The sequence below is a fragment of the Leiobunum rupestre genome, chromosome 4 (assembly GCF_980474605.1).
Source record: "Leiobunum rupestre chromosome 4, qqLeiRupe1.1.hap1, whole genome shotgun sequence".
NCBI classification, from domain to species: Eukaryota; Metazoa; Arthropoda; class Arachnida; order Opiliones; family Sclerosomatidae; genus Leiobunum; species Leiobunum rupestre.
In genome coordinates this window covers 58055228-58072619 of record NC_143387.1, presented here as the reverse complement: position 1 = coordinate 58072619, position 17392 = coordinate 58055228, and the positions used below count along the sequence as shown (strand labels likewise).

Genomic DNA, 17392 nt, shown 5'->3' with positions numbered 1-17392 from the left:
AATACAATTATGTGTGGATATATATATAGGTTGTGATACCGGCGTTGCAGGTTGCTGTGAATAGCTCCAACAAACTTAACACATTAGAAGGATTGTGTGTATTCTGACCGTCGTACGTCTTGTTAACGACTGTAATTATTATTATGTTGTACTCGTATTTTTATTTAAATTTATTAAAAAGTAAATCAATGTTGCAAATACTTTTTGCAGAATGTATTCATTTCAACCCTGAATATCGAACTATATCATTACCCTTTCTACCATCTGGGGCTAAGATAGGCGGTGCCTTTTTGCCCTTTACGTCATAACTCGAGCCAATCAGGAGATAGGCGATTACGCGATTTAAACAGCGAAGAAAATGACTCTTGATTCTTAGAAAAATACCTGTACTTAAAGGGAATATAACCTGCAAAGCAATCTTTACGGAAGACCCCTTCAATTTTTCAAATGTCCCTGTACAGTGGCGCCAAACATTTTTAAAGCCAAAGGCAAGAGCGGCCAGAGCTGCAAGCGTTGGTGTTCCACACCAAATACCTGAGGTTATATTCCCTTTAAACAAAATTACTTGATAATCATAAATATAGGAATTTATTATTATCAAAAAGATGTGTATTCAAATTTTAGAAACTACATTACGCACTGAAAGCTAGCCAAGTTTAAAAACGTTGCCCTTCAATATAATTTTTGAGTGGCGGCACGTGACAACCGTCATAATAACTAAGCCCCTCCCATCCTAGCGACTGAGGCTAGACTACCTAATGTAGTTCGATATGTATAGTTGAAATCAATACATTCATGTTTTTGTTTACATCGTAAAGAAACTCTTTCTGTAAGACTAGCGCGTTTGTCACTCGCAACCTAAAATAGTGGAAGAAAGAAAATTAAAAAAACAGATTCGGTTCTTATGTTCCATCTTAAAAAAAACCGGTTTTAACCAAAGGTTGAAAAATAAAACCAAAAAAACCGGCGCTCCGAAGTCAAAAAACCGGTTATCGGTTTAACCGGACTGTTTTTGGGTCAGTTCCCATAACTACTTTTCTTTATATTTTTCTTTAAATATTATTATTTGTAACCCAGTTGTAAACTATCTTGATGTCAATTCGTTTACTACTTCACTCTGACTCAATGACTTCTGGGTACATTTGTTCAGGTTGCCCCTTGTGCTCCCAGTCCTGCTGCCACAGTAACAACTAGGCACAAACTCAATAACTTCTATCTCCTGTACAAGTTCCTCTGTAACAACTTAGAACCAGATTTCTGTGTTTAGTTCTCCCTTAATGAGGGGTTCACCGCCTGTGGTCACTCGCTTAAGCTCAATAAACTTCGGGCTAATACCTCTCTACGTCTAAATGTCTTTTCGCGTTGTGTAATTAACGACTGGAAGAGCCTCTCCAATTCTACATGATAAATTCGGAAATTTTTCTGGAAATGTTTCCGCATTTTATTTTTCCGGAAAATTAACAACACTAAAAAATTTGCATTGGGTGAATAGGAAGTGTCATACTTATGTTTTTATGTTACTTATGGCTTAAGGCATTACGTCCCGAGTTTTTATAGGCATTTTTCAGTTCGCCTCAAAACAGCTCCCCCAGCTTTGAGAAGTATTGTATTTTGATTGGTGCCGAAACCCGAGGACATCATAGACAGAATCATTCAAGCCAAGTTCACATAATAGTTGCTGGAATTCCTTCAAGGCGAAATATCCTGCAGATAACGAATTCACTATTCACTTCCTAAACTTTTCGCCGGTAGATGCCGGTTAGTTTTAATGGCGTTTAAGTTTCAAATTTAAAAATATGAACTTTGAAAATGAAGCGAATGATTATAATTCTGATTTTTAAATCCCGATTCAATAATTCATCATTATTTTCACAAAGTAAGCTTTACTTATATTTGTAGAAGTTCATGGTCTTCTGACACTGGCGTTTTAATTTTCAAAGGGTCTTGGCTCGTTCATCAAACAGCGGCGATTTAGCGGGCCGCGTTGTTAGTTGGCACTTACAAAGACTAAGTTATTCGAGGACCCAGTGGCGCCGCCAGGATTTTTTCCCACGTAGGCACTACAATTTGGGGCCCCCTCTTGGCAATGCCAACCAATTTTTAATATATTTACTTTAACCATAAGTAACATAATAAACATAGTATGCCACTACCTATTTACCTAATGCATTTTTTTAATAATGGTCTGTTTCGCCATTGACAACTTAATTATTATGTGACTAAAGACTAATAACTCTCGGCGAATTCCTCTTAGTCTTGGAAATCGCCGAGTGATACAGCCAAGACCCATTAAAAATTGAAATGCTTTCAAAAATGTAAATAACGCTTACTTTGTGTGAAAATATTTATGCATTATTATATCAGGAGATAAAAAAAACTATTATAAACATTAAACATTAGCTAGTTATTTTCGAATTTAAAACATGTGTTTTCACTGGTATGAACAACCATCAGAAAGACAGAAACTATACTACTACTATAACTAACAAAGTTACTTTATCAACTTATATACACGGTGATTCAATAGTCAGTACAGAAATTTCTGGTGGTTGTAGGGTATGAGCTGAGAAGTATGCAGGTTTTTGTCGCGTTTCTCTGCGACGAGTTTAAAGAGCGCCAGAGGGCTTTAAAGTTTGACCTACTACCCCCTGAAAGTAGGCTGTTGCAAGCACGAACCCACGAAGCAGAAAAAAAAAACTATTTCCTGGCTTATTACCTACCCATTCGAAACTATCACTAGCCACGCGCGTAACTCCCCCTCAGCGGGAGGAGAAGTGACAGCCGCGTAAGGCACCCGTTGCGTTTTTGCTTACGCGCTTACCCCCTGGTATTATACAATGGGTATTATCCTTTTTAAATGGAGTAAATATAAACCCATAAAATATGTGCATTAGTTGATAGTCACAAGTTTGAAATTTTTCGGCAATTTCTCTAATAATTCAGCTACGGAAAATTTACCAATATGAAAAATAGGGCCCCCTTTTTTAATTAATTTGGGGCCCCCTCTGGTTTTCCACGTAGGCACGTGCCTACTCGTGCCTATTGCTGGCGGCGCCACTGCGAGGACCGTTGTCAATTCTTAGTAACCCAGAGCCTAAGCCAATGGAAACGACTTTTCCCATTTTATGCTGTAATGTTAATAACCATTATTTAACAACTTTTATATCATTTTGTTATTTACCACCTCTTAAATACCACCCTTTCATAGTCGATGGAAACTCCTTAAGCTAAATCTTTGATATTTGGTAGAATATTGTGATAAAATGACCATTTAGATGGAATTTTTAAACCTGGAGGTATTTGGTCCAATTCTATGGTCATTTTTTAAATTCGATTTGACATAAGGTTTCTAAAAACCGAAATATTTGGTTTTTGACAAATACCTAGCATGGGCGCCAGCTGATATTATTTTAGGGAGTGCCTTTTTTCGCTCGGCGGTCACGCAGAACGGTTAAATAAGTGAACGAGCTTTAACTGAAATTTAATAGGGATAAACGCTCGCCGTAAGTGATATAACATGCATTTCAAGTAATTGCTTCAGTACTCTTCTCAAGTTTATTCCTCAAAATAAAGTTCGACAAGTTCAAGTAATACGTTGGTGCGTACGGGCCGTGGGAAATTGTGCACCTCCGCGAGTTTTAACGCGATAAAAGTATGTTTAAAAAAATTTCTCGGACGATACTTCCTCCCGAAAAGGGTTTATTATAGACTTATGGTAGAACTCATTTAGCAAACTACGAAATATAGCCCCATTTTCATTTTGACTATACCTGACTTTAAAAATTTAAATAGTGATTAAAATAGATTCCATAGTTCAACACAAGACAACACTTTATTAAACATTGTATAAGGAAATGTCAGCTCGTAGCTTTGACAATGGCGGCCATTGTGGTATTCTTTTGTTTTCTGTATATTATTGGTCACGTGATTGTGACGTACTACTGCCATGTCCCAATTTATTCGAGATTTCCCACCAAAACCGTCTTTTAGAAAAGGCGCGAAATTTCCGTCTACTCCCCTTACAATACCTTTCAAAAGTGGGGAATTTTATTTTCGATTTCTTTCAAAAGTCATCTCATGTAGATTCTCATTCTTGAAATTTAATTTCCAAACACCCTGTACAATAAAATACGTCTGAGACGGAATAGTTTTTTAGTTGGTCAAGTTTTCACTCAACTTGGCCAAATATAGTTGGCGTCAAAAGCGCGCGGTACAAAGTTTTGATTTGATAGCGCGACGGTTTGAAGCTAGAGAGAAAGCTAAGGAAACTATGGATGTATGAATAGCGAAAGACCAAGTTAGAGTAGAGAGAGAGTCGAAGTATGAGACAGAGGTGCGATGCATGAATAGTGAACGACCAAATTAGAGTAGAGAGAGAGTCGAAGTGTGAGAGACCTTGATGTATAAGAGAGAGAAAAAGTATAAATATAACGAGACCAAGTATAGATATAGTAAGACCAAGTATGAATATATGAAGACCAAGTATGAATAAAGTAAGACCAAGTATGAATAAAGTAAGACCAAGTATGAATAAAGTAAGACCAAGTATGAATACAACACGACCAAGTATGAATATAGCAAGACCAAGTATGAATATAACAAGACCAAGTATGAATAAAACCAGACCAAGTATGAGTATAGAAAGATCAAGTATGAGTATAGCAAGATCAAGTATGAGTATAGTAAGATCAAGTATGAGTATAGTAAGAGGTAAAGTATGAATATAACAAGACCAAGTATGAGTATAGCAAGACCAAGTATGAATATATAGCACGACCAAGTATGAATATAGCACGACCAAGTATGAATATAGCAAGACCAAGTATGAGTATAGTAAGAGTTAAAGCATGAATATAGCAAGACCAAGTATGAATATAACAAGAGGTAAAGTATGAATATAGCGAGTGGTAGACGAATTTTGTCCGGTTTGGCGTGCCATAGTTTACAAAGGAAGTCCCAAACGTGTTTCATCCATGTTATAACGTTAAATAAGTATAATTATTGCTATTATTTTAGTATAATTGGTATAGTTAAATGATACGTTTTCCACCTCCGATTCTACGATATCTTATAAATTATTCATCATAGAACAGGTAAACACTATTAAGCCATTTATATTTATGAATAATATTATATTATGACATTAATAATTATCGTAACAAATTTGGGAATTTCTTCCAGACGGTAAGCAGAAACGTTTACTATAAATATGATCGGAAAAGCTCGACATTCTAAATTTTTACCATGATTATAATTCGCACAGCATGGTAATCTCGTGGTTCAACTTTTATATTCCAAGCATTCCAAGGAAACTTATTTCCCTATTTTACTCCCCCCGCTGATTTTGAATCACCAGCCTATGCAAGCATTTCCTGTTATGCCCGCGAGTACCGCTAGAGTGTGTCGATGCTTGTTCTTTTTACTTTTTTCCCGTGCCGGGCCGTCCCTGTTGTTAATTAGTCCATGGTCCAAATGAATACATAAGTCGAAAACATCCAACAAACTTTATCTACTTCCATCCTTTAGCCTTTAGGCATCTTTATCTTGAGAGGCTCCACCTAACACTACTACCAAGGATGGTAGAAATCTTTCTAGTTCCCTCTAGTGAATGTACAAGAACAAGAGAGAGAGATAGAGAGTTGGGCAATTTGGGCAACTTTGAAGGAATCGAAATTAGTAGGAAACACGAATTATTAAACTGTTCCAACCTGAATTTTCATAATTAGATGGAGAGGAGTAAAAACGCGAACAAGTAAAGAGACCAAGAAGTGGGGGAGAAAACTAAGCTTTATTGGGAAAAAATATGCGGTACTTCGGCCGATAGGCCTTCAAGGCGAAAAACTTTATTAGGACTAACCGACAATTTGAAAATGTTTAAAAATATTAAAGACGCGAGGCGCGAGACGATAATACGCGACAACAAAAGGAGAATACAAACACGTGACAAAAAGGGGGGGGGGGAGACTAGAAAAGCTAAAAAGGACTGTCATAAAAGGGGAATGTTCGCAATAAGTTTGATGAACAATTAAAGGGGGAAAAACGACGAAAGAAAAACTAGAGGCGAGGGAACCAAACATCAAATGCTTGCGAACAAACCCCTACCCGGCAATCAAAAAACCGTCCTCGTGCGAAAAAGACGACAATCGAGCAATTTCGAACGAGGGCGGGAAAAACACGAAGTCGGGATGACCGCAAAACACACACAACAATACCCCCTAAAAAACGAACCACCCTAGCTAAAAACTAATTTAATGTTTAACCCCGACGGAAACTCTGGCTAAATTAAAAATGAGGCGGTAGTCTTCAGTGCGGCGGCCTTTCGGGGGAAGATTTGTAGTTTTCATGACGCGGATGGAAACGTCATTGATGTTGTGAACATGATTAAAATGTTGGGTGACGTGGTTTCTTTGCTGGCGTCTTTCTATTGTCGTTGAGATGCTCCCTGAACCTGTCGGCGAGCCGCCTTTCCGTCTCACCGATGTAGAGCATCGAGCAGACTTTACAGCTAAGAGCCTAAACGAGATTGGACGTCGTGCAGGTGAAAGACCCTTTGATCTGGAAATCTCGCTTCTGACCACGCACCAGTAGATCACCAGACACAAAAGCGCAAGTGTTACACCGTGGGCGATTGCACTTTTGGGTACCCTCGTAAGTCGTGCTATCGTCATGTCCCGGCAAGGAGCTAGAAACAAGGATAGATCGCTCGTTATTATCACGGCGGTAACAAAATTTAGGCGGATCACTGAAAATATAGCTTGTGTCTGGGTCCATCTGTAAAAGGTGATAGTTTTTCCGAATAACAGTTTCGATTCGATGAATTTGCGGATGATACGTCAAGACGACAGAAGGCCTCTCAGTGGTGGGCTTCTTGGGGTGAACGGCAAGAGCATCATCGCGTGTAACAGCAGAGGCCTTGGTAAGAGCAAGCTGTAGAACCTTGGTAGAGTAACCTCTTGCCGAAAAACAATCGCGCATTTCAATGGCCTTGTTGTTGTAGTCATTATCTGAAGAGCAAATTCTGCGTAAGCGAAGAAACTGGGAAAAATGAATTGAATTAGTGGTGTGCCGAGGATGGGAAGATGTCGGCAAAAGGTATGAACGAGAGTCAGTTGGCTTGCGATATAACGTAGTGGACACGCCATCACCGAAAACCGAAATACACAAATCCAAGAAGTTGATAGTTGTCTCGGAGACTTCGACCGTGAACTCCAGGGCAGGATAAATGACGCAAAAGGATGCGAGGAAGGTTTCAAGGTCCAGATGACTGCAAGAGGCGAACTGGGCAACGTCATCGATGAAACGACCATGTAAATCCAGAGTAGGGCCAGCGTAACTTGAAAAGAATTGCTCCTCAGCCCAGCCAACGAACAAATTCGCGTAACTTGGTCCCATCTTAGTACCCATAGCAACACCGCTAACCTGTCTGTAGAACTTGCCGTCAAAAGAGAAAGCGTTCAGCGTCAATACCAGTTCAGCGAGACGAACGAGGGTATCGGTGGGAGGGTAATTGTCGGTCCGTTTATTCAAATAGTGTTGGAGGGCACGAAGATCATCAGCGTGAGGAATCACAGTGTACAAAGATTTAATATAAATAGAAATTAACCACCATTTAGTACCTGTAAAGGAGAAAGAAGAGAAACGGTGGAGAGCATCACTCGGAAGAGAGGTCACAAGCGACTGAATTTCACTATCCAAGAAACTCGAAATGTACTCCGTAGGACAGGAACAGGCAGAGACAATTGGACGACCCGGGTTGTGAGGTTTGTGGATTTTAGGTAGTAGATAGAAGCGAGATGTCCGGTGATTGTCAACGATAAGGCATATCGCCATGAGTGGAAGATCTGTAGCCTCGATCATTTCATTGATCTCAGAAATTAGATGGAACATGGCAACTGGCAAATAACCCACAGATAATGCCGCACAGAGGGTTATTTCTCGATGGATGGAATAAATAAACTGGTCCTAAAGACCAGTTAACCCTAGGTTTTGAATAAAAAAACTGGTCCGAGCAATTAAAAAGTGGTGGTCAGTTATTTCCAAACCTACAATTGGCAACGCTGCCTGAATCTTATTTATTTGCCGGGAGTAGTGGTTCACTCCTGTAATCCCAGGCGTCCGGGAGGCAGAGTTTGTGGATGGCCGTGTGAGGACGACCACCAATCCCCTAACGGGTGGTCGGAATACTTCCGCCAAGGGTGTCCCCACCCCTGTCCCCACGTATCCCCCCGTTGGCGTGGCCGTTACACATATCTCGCCCTGATTAATCAGTTATTGTGTGTTTGCTGGTGTCTAAGGCCTCGGGTCGACACCGATGTGTGTGTATCTCAAAAAAAAAAATCTTATTTATTTAGAAAAATAATTCGCTTTTATGGTGTCTTCCTTGTTCCAATTTAGTAAGTTTTGGTTTCAATTTAATAAGTCTAGATTTCCACCAACTCGAATTTTTTTTGAATGAAATAAACCAGGCTTCCTTACAATCCAATGATATTTTCAGACACTTGTAGAATAAAGATTTTGAGGCTATAAAAATGGCTATGTATAAGGGAGCTGCGAGTGAAGCTGGAAGAGCCATGCAACTTAAAAAGAAACGAGAGAAAGCCCTAGAAGAACTTGAACATCAAAAACGTAAGATTGAAGAAGAAATGAAGCTTTCCACCATTGGAAACAAATTTGCTACTCATTACGATGCCGTTGAACAACAATTAAAATCAAGCACCATTGGTTTGGTTACTCTCGATGAAATGAAGGTACTATAAATCGTAAAGAAGTAAGTCAAGTTCGTACACAAGTTTAACAGAAACCTAGGCGATTGTAGGCAAAACAAGAAGATGTAGTGAAAGAAAGAGAAAGGCAACTTGCTCAGAGATTACGAGAGAAAGAAATGATGAGGGAAAGAGAAATTCAAATGAAACAAGAAAAGAAAGAAAGACAGAAAAGACAGGTCAATTGTTTGACTTGATAAATCTATCCAGAAATGCCTTAATACTTAAAGGTTGTTTTATAGATTGCAGCTTTGTCTTTTCGTATGGATGATGAGGAGGAGGAAGGAGAAGACCAAAATGAGCAAGATGATGATGATGATGACGATGATGACAATAATGATGATAATGATAATGATCAGGATAGAAAGATAAAAAGTGAAGAAGAGGATTCCAAAGATTCTGAAAAAGATTTAAAAATAGATATTACCAAATTGGAAGAACCACAAATGAATGAAAACATCCCGTCTTACAGTTTCGAGTTATTTGATTCAAAAGTTAATGTGAAAAGAGAGTTTCTTAGCAGTGACGACTCCGACTCAAATTTTTCTGATTTTGCTGGTGAAATACGGCAGAAAAAGAAAATCCGGAAAAACCCTGATGTAGACACTAGTTTCTTACCTGATAGAGAACGCGAAGAAGAAGAAATGAGACTTAGAGAGGAATTGAGACTGGTACGCTAAATTTCAGTTATTTTCATTTTAATAAATACTGAATTACTTTAAAATATTCTTAGGAATGGGTACAGAAGCAAGAAAAATTGAAAAATGAAGAAATAGGAATCACTTTCAGTTATTGGGATGGCTCTGGCCATCGTAGAAGCGTCAAAATGAAGAAAGGCAACAGCATTTATCAGTTTCTGCAGGTAAATTTTCATGTTAAAACTATTTTATCATTTAAAACATCCTTCTCACTCAATAACTTCTGCTATAGAAATGTTTGGAAGTTTTACGTAAGGAGTTTCACGAATTGAGAACTATAACAGGTGATCAGTTGATGTACGTCAAAGAGGATTTGATTATTCCTCATCATTATACATTCTACGATTTCATTGTTACGAAAGCGAGAGGAAAAAGTGGGCCTCTTTTCAGCTTTGATGTCCATGATGATATTAGATTGGTGAATGATGCTTCTGTTGAAAAAGAAGAGTCTCATGCGGGTAAAGTGTTGCTGAGATCGTGGTATGAACGAAACAAACATATTTTTCCTGCTTCAAGATGGGAACCTTACGATCCCACGAAAAATTATGAGAAATACACAATATCAGATAGAAAGAAGTAGAGTAGAAAATTAATGTATGTATATATTTTTACCCTATTGATTACCTTTTTCCTGTAAATTTACCATTGTATCTTTTGAGATAAAGATGTTTGAGCAAAGATATTTTGGTAAATTTTTTATTTATTTCAAAAGTTTTTATTATTAATCTCAAGCACTTCAAAAACCTACAAATCTATTTTGAGCTTTTTCTTTAAACTTACAATATAGGCTAATTTTTTATCAAATCAAATGAAAAACACCAGTTCTTAAATTCTAGCTAAATGTATTGTACAATTAATTTTTTTTTTACTATTTTTAACTATCGTTAAGACAGTAATGCGTAGTCTAATAGTGGAAAGGGATTATATTAGCTACATATATTTTTTCATTACCATCATTATTTTCCCCCCACTGTTTATATAGCTTGTTAAATCCATTCAATAAGTTTAGTATAATGGAAAAAAAATTATTAAGTGGCCTACTTTAAATACGCAGTATCTTCATAAAAGAAAAATTATTCAGTATAAAAATATAAATTACCATTTCTCTTACATCGCAAAAATTCTAATTTTTTTTTCTGGCTAGAAATTAGGAAATTTGCCATAAACTTAAGGGTTATTCTTAATTCTATTTGCATTGATTAACTGATTTTTTTTTAACTATACATGTAATTGCCTTACCTTTTGCAAAAACCTCAACATTGTTTTAAATTGAATCTAAAAAACAAGCAATATTATATCTTAAAATTTAGCCAGTTAATCATGTTCTTATAAAGCTACTTCATTTGTACTACATGTATATTATTATAAAATAATATATTTAGGAGAAAATATATAGGAATAAAAACTCGTTTTACCTAAAAAGAGGTAGAATTAAGTACGAGTTGAAAACAATTTTGAGGCTTTAGCATTTTTTAAATAGCAAAGGCTTATTCTTCCTTTTTGAGATTGCGGTTTTTGTTTTACATTATGAAAAGCAGCAAAATACAACTGACCTATTGGAATTTCATTGGGAAAACAATACAAGAGGTATATAAATATGCCATTTGTATTTTGCTATTTCTTTTCAGTTGGTTTTCTTTTAAGACTCATTCAAGAGCGGTTGTAGTTGACTATGTAAACAGAACTGCCTTGGTGGTCTTCTATTAAGTTCTGTTTTGCTCTGATATCATCGCAACAATGATCACAACATGTAATTTCTCTTTCGTCATCCATGACGGATGTTGAACTGTTGGTGGTCATGTCTGGAGGGCTCGATTCCCCATGGAATGTAACGTTAACTGCTGGTAAACTGATTTTACGGTGCCCGGTAGTTGCATTTGATTGGGCCCGTAAAGCACTGGGATCAAGTTTTCTCGTTGGAGCTGTAAAACTGCCCGATCTCTGCCGAGGAGTTCTGTTGCAATGGTGTTTCTTAACATACTTGACCAACTCAGCACCTCGATTTGAGATTGCTTTGTTAACTGTTAATGGTTCGAGTTCGTGAGTTTCGTTAATAGGTAGTTGAGTTATGGCTGGACAACTAGCACTAGATGTTGAGAGTGTAGACTCTGACAATGCGTAAGCGGGTTTGTCAAATGGAACAGTGTTAGAAGTGACTTCACAACACCGGCTGCAGCAACCCTCAAGACTGGGGTACTGAAGTTGTAGTTGTCCATTTTGAGGTCCCATGAGACTGAGCAATGACTGAAAGAAAAAGGTGGCATACAGCCAGCTCACCGACGTGACCAGCACTAGAAATATCCCTATCTGAAGATATGCCAAAACTGCTGATGAAAACATCAGAGCACCCGCAATAAAGGTGGTAAAGGCTCCCATTGCAACTGGACTTCCAATTCGTGATAATGAGTGAATTACGGATGAATCTCGATCTTCTTGAGATGAAAGCCTTAAAGACATTGGTATAAGTAAAGAACTTCCAAAATAAGCACTAATTTGAGTAATTTCTTAAACAACCTGTATGCTACTCCGTAATGAAGTGTGAAATCTACCGCTAAACCAATAGCAACAGAGACGGTTATGCTTTCCAAGATATTGAGTTTCCAACCCAAAAGGACCAAAGATCCAACAGTGACTAAAATGATGCAGGCTATGGTCAAAATGGCATATAGACTGATCAAAAGGTTCAAGGTAGTGGCCAGCAAAGCCAGGAATGATACACCAACAGCTACCCCAATAGCAACCAATGTTCCTTTAGCAAGACTGTCCTAGATTTATAAAGATACAAATAAATCAAATTATCAAAGAATAATGAAATTGAAACCTACTTGCAAATCGTAAAAGTCAAGTTCACTTGTAAACCATCCATTTTTCATTTCTTTCGGTGCACTTTTCATCATATCTTTCACCCATGTATCAACTTCTACTTTAAATTGGTTCATTTCTGTATAAGAATTTGAATACGTGTACACACTGTCATATTCAATTACAATGGCTTTAACTTTTCCACTTTTCAGATCAAAACGAGGTCCAGCAGTGCCTGGTATGAAAAGACCTGGAGTAGAATGTAATAACGTAATAGCTTCCTCAATGCACTGATTGAAAACTTCTGGTTTATACGGAAATTTTGAAGTTTGACAACACGGAGTTCTATTAGTCTTGGTAATTCCATCTACGCATCTGCGTTCCATCCAAGTTTTCATAGTCTCAATGAAACAGTTGGGTAAAAGAGCACCCATTGTGGATTGATAGAAACTTTGATTACGTAACTGCTTACAGAAGGATAGCAACCAAGTTTGAGCAGAGGGGTGTGAGATGTTGAAGTGTGGATCATAAGTCAAATGGCCCCTGTTGAAAGGATCCAGGTAATTTCCATTGTCAATGGGTAGCACTCCCCATATGACTCGTATGGGTAAATTTCTCATGTAGTCCCTTTCCTTGGCTTTTTCAAACCAAAATTCTTTCTTCAACACCATGTCGTAACGTTCAAATGGGTGACTGGAGCCAAATAGTTGGAATTCTTTGGAATCCGGTAGCCTTAATTTTGGATAGTAGAAAACGGCGACAGATGCTCCAATCGCTAAACTGCTGAAAGATACTAGCCAAAAGAAACGTGGCCTGATGACTAGGCATGGAAGGATCTTTTCAAAAAACACTCTTGCAGAGTCCACAAAGGAGAAGTGAGTTTTCCAAAGAGTGTTGCAAAGGGAGCTACAAAACTTTAGCCTCTGCACTGGTGGTAAATAAATTCCAAAGGGAGGTATGCATAAGCAGCAGGTCATCGAGCACCATTTCTCAGAGATGATCACAGAAGCTGGCAAACAAGTTACCGTGAAGACAAAGTTAGCTAGTGTGGAGGTGCCTGCAAAAATACTGTTAAAAAAGTTTATTTAATTATTCAAGAACAACCAGCGTCCGTTTTACTTCAAGCAACCCATAAGCGGTGTCTTTGGACTGGATTTATTAATCAGGGTTGGCCACTTTTTGATTTTTTTTTAATAAAAATCAAATAGATTTTTTTTTAAATTGGACTTTTTGGAATTTATCCTGTTTTTATACAATTAATGGCTCTTTCATTGTATAATTAACTGATATTTTACTTTTATCAGTTAGCTAATCTTGAATTAGATGAAATCTTAATTAAATTTAATTACTATTAAATATTTTAGTTTTCTCAGATTTTCAATATTTTAATTTTTTTAAGAACCTATTTTTTGCCATTTTTTATTCCTCCATTGAAATACATTGTGTGATTTAAATCAACGATTTAAAAAAATAACTTTATTTAAATCTTGATTTTAATCACGATTTAAATCAGCCAACCCTGTTATTAATAGTCATATTTTTCACTTTCAAGACAATGCTTATAGTGCTTTTTTATGTGAAATTAATTGTGAATAACCTGAAACATCTGACTGCTGTGATACTACTGATAAAGCTGCAGAAAAAAGCCGCGGAAGTGGTAATACTCGTGACAAACATTGACAAGCAGGCGTGGTGCAAAGTGTCTTTGACGAGCTTGACAAGTGTGCCGTTGTTTTTTTCAGCTTTGGCGCAAAAATAAATTTTGCAATAAAGAAACGCGTCATCAGCACCAATAGCAATAGCGATAATTACAGTGAGGAGATTCATAAAGGGAAAGAAGGGAATGTGGAATACTGTAACGTAGGCGAAGTACGATACGGCTAACGAGAAGACGATGGCCAGCAGAGTCATGAGTGTGACGAAAAATGACGCCGTGTACATCCAGATAAAAATGAAAATGACGCCACCCGCTAAACCGACGTAAAAAGTGTCATGGATGAGGTATTCGTCGAACAACGCGTGCTTCAATCCCAATTCCATTCCGCCTAACTGCACATCACCGTCACCGAGGACTTTGATTTTGCTCAAGTCCTTGTAATAGCCCATCGTCTCCGTACTCTGCGCGATGGGCAAGAAAATGCTGGTATACGACAAGAAAGTCGAGTTTTCGTAACCGTCTTCGGGGTTCAAAAAATTGGCGTCCGTCAAATAATGAAGAACGTTATAAACCGCGTTGTACTTGGTGCATTGCAGAGGAACGCCATGACACAGCGCCGGGTCTGTAGTGCAATCGTGGCTCAACTTTAAACCGTGATAGTACCTCGCGCAGGATTTGAGCAGCTCCAGAGTGTACGTCACGTCGTGGTCCGTGATGCCGTGACACGATGAACGGCCGCTTAGAAGGGCCACGTAATTCGGCAACGACCAACTCCGGCAACAGCGATTTTGGTTCTTGTTATATTCGCATAAGGACTCGTAATGCGGAGAGAGTTTCAATTGGATTTCGCCGATTCGGCAAACGGAAGACAGCGCGGAAAGACTGAATAAGTTCTGCCCCGTGGACGACTGAAAGATTATGTGGGCGTAGGCACGACCTATGAGATTAAAAACAACTTTAGAACAAGAACGTGGAACCCTAGTGCATAAGAGCGGCTTGGTCTTATTAAGGGAAGTAAGATCAGTGGCGTAGCTAGGGGGGGGGGGGGCGGTCAGCCCCGGGTGCCACCCGTTTGGACGTGATTTGGGGGTGACAACCAACCGTGAAAAAAATAAAAACTTACACAAACTAGAGACTAGTAAGTAGCACACCATGAGATCCGCCCCAGGTGTCACCCATGCTAGCTACGCCACTGAGTAAGATTCAAACCTGGATCACTGCAAAAGAAGGATTCATCTCCAGCAGGATCGGCAACGAACTGACGTTCTGGTTGGGACGCTATCGGTCTGCTTCTCCAAGACGTGTCCGATTGTCTATCGACGTTCGACGGCGCCTCGTTCTCCTCACGATCTAGTTTCTCGAGGATATCCCATAGTCCCTTTCCTTTAACGGTCGGTTCGGTGCTAGTTGACGTCAAGTTTCCTAGGTTTATCTTGACACTATTTTTTCTGTTCTCGGGAGTGCTGGTCAAAGGCCCCAACCAACTCGTACTCTCTTTCAGGTTTATCCAGGCCGTTGCTCTGGACGCTAATTCCGTTCCGCGTGGTTCGAAACCCTAGGTAACCCCAGAAATGTTTTTGCATAAGAGATATCCGAGTGGATAGGCCTACTTCCAAGACTATTCTGAAGATTTTTATTTACCAAGACTGGATCTTTAAACGTGGGTAGTTCGCCAGTAGTTAAGGATATTATTATACATGTCCCAGCTGCGCTGAGTACAAGTAAGATGAGCAAGCTTGGATGGTTGGCTACTTGATGAGCATACCTACCCGAAAAGGGTTCATGATTATCTGTAATGAGGAGTGAAAGGTCCAAACCGACAAGCTTACCACTGCATGACTGTGGCTATGTCGACGGGTATTTTTAAATGATAGATTTGGTCATGTTTTTAACGTTGTCATCCAACTAAAAATGTTTTTTGTTAATTTAGCATCCTACTATTAATCAATAGCATTTACGCCTCTCGGTTAAAATGGTAATGGTGCGGTGTTTCGATATAGAATTAGTGTTATTATGACGCTTGTGATAATAATTGTAACTGGGAAATCAGTATTTGGGGGTAAGAAAGTAATGACTCGGTCGGCGTATGTACTGACCCCCATCAGGCCCAGTTTGTTGAGTTTTTCCCCGCGAGCAAAGTTAGGCCTAACATATGTAGTGCATTTTTCAGCAAAGTTAAGGCCTATACGAAACTTACCTGCAAAATAAATTTGCGTTTAAACTATTCCAGTAACAGATTACGTATTTATGCGTCGGGTTATTGTTAAAAAGGCACATGATAAAGTTTATAAATTAAGTTACGATTCCAGGGTTTGTCCGGTTATTTTTGGGGCCCCGAAAACTCCGTAGCAGGTCCCAGGCTGAGCACCGACGGTTTTCTGAAGATTTCGCCGAACTTACCGTCGAGCGGCCCCGGGAAATATCGATTTCGAACGTTACAGGTTTTTACATTGAACGGGGTATTTCTATGCCTATATTCTTTCGAAGGTCGGAACTGGAGAGAAACGAAGCTCCTCTCCGATTTATTCTAGGAATTTTCCATGTTTTGATTATTAAATATACAGTAGATTATGAAATGCAATGAAATTTTTGACAATTTTACAATTTTTGAACATTTGTTTTTAAACCTATTTATTGGTATGTTTTAATTAAAGGCAAAAAATCAATACACCAATATTAAAAAAATTAAATTCCTCTTGCTGGGCAAGCTGAGATGGAATTAATGATGCATCAAAATGTCACACGCTGGATTTTAATAAACAACCGAACCTCGTGATGAGTTGATGATTGTGTTTGTTGCTACATAACGTTAGTGCGAGCGTTAGTGGGCATACGCCCCTAATTTGGCAGCTTTATGGTTTTGAGTAGTTTGAGAATGGAACCTGAAAGTGACCGAACTATCAGATAACGTTTAATTTCCTTGTAAATAAAAATAGCCATTCTGACGATGAGTTTTTTACTCTAGTGCTATCTTTTTCAAGCCATAATAAAAAAATATTATGCAACCTTCTACTTCTCGAGAAAGTCCGCCAGGGACCGCTTATAACATTTTTTCATTAATTGCCCACTGCGTGGATATGGCTTGACACGCAATCAAGTCTTAAGGATAGGCAACTCGATAATGAATCGGCAGACTGGAATTTCACGCTGCGACACTGGCGTCATATTCAACATTTTGTAATTAAACATAATTTTGAACTTATTTAAAAAAAAACTCTTTTATATGAACTATAATGTTTAGAAATAAATTAAAATGTTAATTACCTAATTCAAGAACTAATGTTACACTAGAATATGATCAACCGGGACTCAAACCTGCGGCATTCTTATTTCCATGTATCTTGTGGATTTCCAAATTTGATTTATAACTCGAGCGCTCTCGCGAAGGTCACCCTGGGGTCTTAAAATGGAAATCCGTTGTGAAAATTGGTAATATTAGGAAATACACTTCAAATGTCTTAGGAACCTTATGG

General features: G+C 38.4%; 2 protein-coding genes across 3 annotated transcripts; one reads left to right on the top strand and one right to left on the bottom strand.

Moving 5' to 3' along the window:
* Nucleotides 1–8409: 8409 nt before the first annotated feature.
* LOC149948461 (protein FAM50 homolog) lies at nt 8410–10133 on the top strand. Its single transcript, XM_090172004.1, has 5 exons — nt 8410–8747; nt 8816–8941; nt 9005–9433; nt 9496–9624; nt 9693–10133. The coding sequence occupies exons 1-5, from the start codon at nt 8529–8531 to the stop codon at nt 10038–10040; spliced, it is 1251 nt and encodes a 416-aa protein (XP_090028130.1). The 5' UTR covers nt 8410–8528; the 3' UTR covers nt 10041–10133.
* A 70-nt stretch (nt 10134–10203) lies between these two features.
* disp (RND transporter family member dispatched) lies at nt 10204–16915 on the bottom strand. 2 transcript variants are annotated; one of them, XM_090173487.1, is made up of 8 exons: nt 16320–16915; nt 15749–15824; nt 15561–15684; nt 15129–15474; nt 13860–14856; nt 12286–13330; nt 11975–12225; nt 10204–11906 (listed from the first exon to the last, which is right to left on the bottom strand). In XM_090173487.1, exons 2-8 carry the CDS (start codon nt 15754–15756, stop codon nt 11111–11113), a joined length of 3567 nt encoding a protein of 1188 aa, XP_090029613.1. In that variant the 5' UTR covers nt 15757–15824; nt 16320–16915; the 3' UTR covers nt 10204–11110. The 2 variants fall into 2 exon arrangements, with proteins under 2 accessions (XP_090029613.1, XP_090029612.1); XM_090173486.1 differs by lacking the exon at nt 16320–16915 and adding an exon at nt 16117–16305.
* Between the last annotated feature and the right edge of the window lie 477 nt (nt 16916–17392).